General features: G+C 33.6%; 1 protein-coding gene across 1 annotated transcript; it reads left to right on the top strand.

Annotated features, from left to right (window-relative positions):
• The first annotated feature begins 2792 nt into the window (after positions 1–2792).
• On the top strand, positions 2793–3689 carry LOC104085658 (ubiquitin-conjugating enzyme E2 7-like). Its single transcript, XM_009589748.4, has one exon. The coding sequence runs from the start codon at positions 2842–2844 to the stop codon at positions 3340–3342; it is 501 nt and encodes a 166-aa protein (XP_009588043.1). The 5' UTR covers positions 2793–2841; the 3' UTR covers positions 3343–3689.
• Positions 3690–4310: the final 621 nt, after the last annotated feature.

The raw sequence follows: 4310 nt of genomic DNA on the forward strand, positions 1-4310 counted from the left end.
TTAGGTTATTGTAAATTGATTTTGAAGTAATAATTCATGCATAATAAAGGTTTATAATGCATTTTTGTTTAGATATATAGGTAGTTTGACGTTGTGATATGTATGATTGTATAAATACTATGATGAAATTCATTCAACTTAATGTAAGACAATTACCACATATTGTCATGACTGATAATTGCACTGTTAACAATGGCTATCTTGACAACTTTTGGGGTACTAACATAAAAGATATACGATTGTATATATAGTTTAATATAGTATAATTATAATGTGTTAAGGCCGTATGATATTGATGGAATTAGGTGTTTTGTGGTGTAGTTTTAGATAATTAATTTTGATTAATTGTGATAGTAGATAATGACGTGTAATAAGTAATAGAATTAATGGTATGTAATAAATATGATTAAAATGTTGAATGAAGTTGTGTGTGGTATATGATAGAGAAGTTAATATTTATAATATAGTGATACATGTACATGCATCTTCAAGCATTTACCACCGTGCTACGACCGGTCGGGCAATTACTATAGGTTGGGCAGTTATGTATCATTATTTACCGCCGGTTAGGCAGACATGCATATTCATTTACCATCGAACTACGGCTGGTCGGGCAGTTACACATTTACCACCGAGCTACGACCGGTTGGGAAGTTATACATCTACCACCGAGCTACGACTGGTCGGGCAGTTACCACCGATTGGACAGTTATGTATTATTATTTACCACCGGTTGGGCAGTTATGCATTTACCACCAATCTACGGCATGTCGGGCAGTTACCACTGATCAGTTGGGCAGTCATGCATCATACGATATGGATAATAGTTTCAAAGAGAAGCATTGTATATATGTAAGTATAATAAGTATGCATATACGGTGGCACTTTAGAGATTCAGGTTGATTCTTATATGTCTTTAATTAATATTGACTTATTGTTATGTTTCAGTTCTGCCTTACATTCTCAGTACATTATTCGTATTGACGTCCTTTTGTTGGGGACGCTGCATTCATGCCTGCATGTATAGATAATCAGTTCGACGAACCCTCATAGTAGACGAGATTGGCATTCAATAAAGGATCAGTAAGACTCCACTTCATTCAGAGTGCAGCCGAGTCTATAAGTCATCGTGTCAGAGTTTTTCTACAGACTTATGGATAGATCGGTACCCTGTCCCATATGATGTCAAATAATCTTAGAGGCTTTGTAGACAGAGGTTAATTTTGTACAATATATCAGAGGCCTTGACGGCCCATATGTATTCATATTTTATGAAAGATGGTTCATTGATACAACGTTTGCCCACTTATAGTTTATGCATTACAAGTTGTGGCCATGTTGGCTCATGAGAGTTACATAGTGGTTTACTCGGGCCAGTACGGCACCGGGTGCCAGCCACGCCTCCCCAGGTTTGGGGCGTGACATTTTGTATCCATACAATGGTTGTTGAAGCTACTATTTATAGCTACACCTAGGAAACAAGATCCTAAGATCAAGCTCTTCTTAATTGACAGTAAAAGGTATCATTGATGAATGTGTAACGACATGTCATGAATGCCAAAATCCTTTGCAAAGGCTGCCTATTTAATACTAGAGAATATTCTTCATTAAATGTCATCAGGTGACAAACATTCGACCTGCTCCCGTTGATTATGCTCCCTTCGGGGTCTATCCGATACCAACTTCAGTTGTTGTCTTCGATCTTAGTTCTTACTTGATTTGTCTTCCGCATGTCTCCGGTTCCATGTGTCATGCTACCATTTGATCATTTAATATAAACCAATTTTGTCCTATACAACTATATGTTGTTGGTAAAGTTGCTACTATGTGACCATGAGGTCACGAGTTCGAGCCGTGGAAACAACCTCTTGCAGAACTGCAGGGTAAGACTGCGTACAATAGACCCTTCTGGTTTGGCCCTTCTCCGGACCCTGCGCATAGCGGAAGTTTAGTGCACCCAACTTCCCTTTAAACGTAACTATATGTTTCTCTTCTTTTTGACATAAATAAATAAAAATTGGATCCATAATTGGTTTGCATTCGCCTGTATTAATGTTGACATCAATCTTCCTTTTATAACAAACTAATGGAAAATATAGTACTTCTGTTCCGTTTTTACTTGTTACATTTACAAATAAATGGTTATTTCAAAATATTTGTCGTTTAAAAAAAGAAATTAAATCTTTCTTTCAAGTATTAAAAACTTTTAATTTTCCCAATTTGTGATATACAATTAAACCTCTTCGTTTTTTTTGAATGCTATAGTAAAGTGCTTTTATAGAAAACATATATAACCGTTATAGTGAAGTGATGTTATAGATGATGACTGTTATAGATGATGATTGTTATAGAGAAGTCTGACTTGTATATCATGTTGGACGCCAAGTAAAAAATACTAATTGAAAATAATTTGATTACATTATTCTTACTTATGTTTTCATTTTAATTTATTATTTCTTCTGGTTTCACCAAATTAATTTCTCTCCATATTTATTAGAGTTAAAGTAAAATTAGAATTTAATACAAACTAGGAATATATTATAGGCGCGGGTTTAATTCCCACTACTCCTTTCCTTCCCATTCTCCAATGGAATCTTTTTTACTCATATTAAGGTTTTTTTTATCTTACATTATTTAGGTGTAAGATTCCCATTCAACTAATAATTCTCCTTTTTTTCTACCTCTCATCTCCCAGTTATTTACGGACTTACTCTCACTCAAAAATAAATAAAAACAATATTTTTTTAAAAAAAATCCATCCTTATATATATAGCTCCCAAAAGAAGGACTCTTCTTCTCATATTCTCTACCTTTTCTTTTTCCCTTTCTCTTTGTAAAACAATGGCTTCACAAGCCGCTCTTCTCCTCCAAAAACAACTCAAAGACCTAAACCGGCATCCGGTTGACGGTTTCTCCGCCGGTTTAGTCGACGAAAACAACGTTTTCGAGTGGAGCATTACCATTATTGGTCCACCCGAAACCCTATTTGACGGCGGTTTTTTTAACGCTACCATGATTTTTCCTCCGGATTATCCAAATAACCCACCGGAAGTTAAATTCACGACTGAAATCTGGCATCCTAACGTGTATTCTGACGGTCGGGTTTGTATATCGATTCTACACCCGCCCGGTGATGATCCGAATTTTTATGAACTTGCTAGTGAACGTTGGACGCCGGTTCATACGGTTGAGAGTATTATGTTGAGTATTATATCGATGCTTTCGAGTCCGAACGATGAATCTCCGGCGAATGTTGATGCTGCTAAGGAATGGAGAGATAATCGGGATGAGTTTGTGAAGAAAGTTAAACGTTGTGTTAGGAGATCACAAGAGATGTTGTGAGAAAACTTGGTTTGCAAGGAAAAGGAAAATAGAAGGAAAAAAAGAAGAGAAATACTTCTTTAAATTTTTTTATTTTTTTTTTGGCTTTTTTTTTTATTATTTTTTGTTTTTGTTTTAGAAGTAGTATATTTTTGGTAATAAGAATATTTTAGAGAGGAAAATTAAAACTTCTGAGGTCATGAATTTATTTGGAGAAAGGTTTGATTCTCCTTTTTTTTCCTAATTTTGTTGAAAATTTAGACAAATTTGGATGGGTTATGGTTTCGTTTATTAGATAGATTAAAAATTGTTGAAGTAAAATTTTATGTTAGCCAGTTTAATGTTTAAAGTAGTGTTGCATCCATGAATATTTGTGTGTTAGTTGTTATGTTTTACGAGTAATCTATTTTCATCAAGCGAGTTTAACACGTGAAGAAGAAATATATTAAGAACTCAACAAAATAAATTGTTATTAACATTAAAAATTAAAATACATTATTAAAACTATTTTCTTTGAGGAAATTTATGGTTTCGGGATTGGTAAGGACTCTATCGGAGGCATGCTCTTCTAAACTCGTCAAGCTCACTTGGACGATAGTCCTTAATGGATATTTTTTCTTTTGGATCAGTTTTTAAAAAATTTAGACTTACTTTTTGCCTTTATTTTTGTTAGAAGAATGGGGTTGCTATTTTAATTGGTTCAAAATTTCTTCCATACAGGAGAAATTTGAGAGTATGAACTTGATTGTGGCAATTTGGAAGATACTGAAAAGTAAATCAAATTTTAAATTTTGATTATCAAATTAAAAATTCAAATTAGGACAATAATTTAATAAATATATTTAAACTTAAAGCATCACAAACAAGAATTAAACTAAACTCAAATTTAACTAACATCATGATACTTTCATTGTAACTAACTTAAAACTTAGATTAATTGGCAAAGAGCAATTTAAGTCATTAAGAATATGTAAACACAAATTGATGGA

The sequence above is a fragment of the Nicotiana tomentosiformis genome, chromosome 7, assembly GCF_000390325.3.
Source record: "Nicotiana tomentosiformis chromosome 7, ASM39032v3, whole genome shotgun sequence".
NCBI classification, from domain to species: domain Eukaryota; kingdom Viridiplantae; phylum Streptophyta; class Magnoliopsida; order Solanales; family Solanaceae; genus Nicotiana; species Nicotiana tomentosiformis.

Coding starts and splice junctions, on each gene's coding strand:
- LOC104085658 (XM_009589748.4), top strand. CDS start 2,842: ATGGCTTCACAAGCCGCTCTTCTCCTCCAAAAACAACTCAAAGACCTA.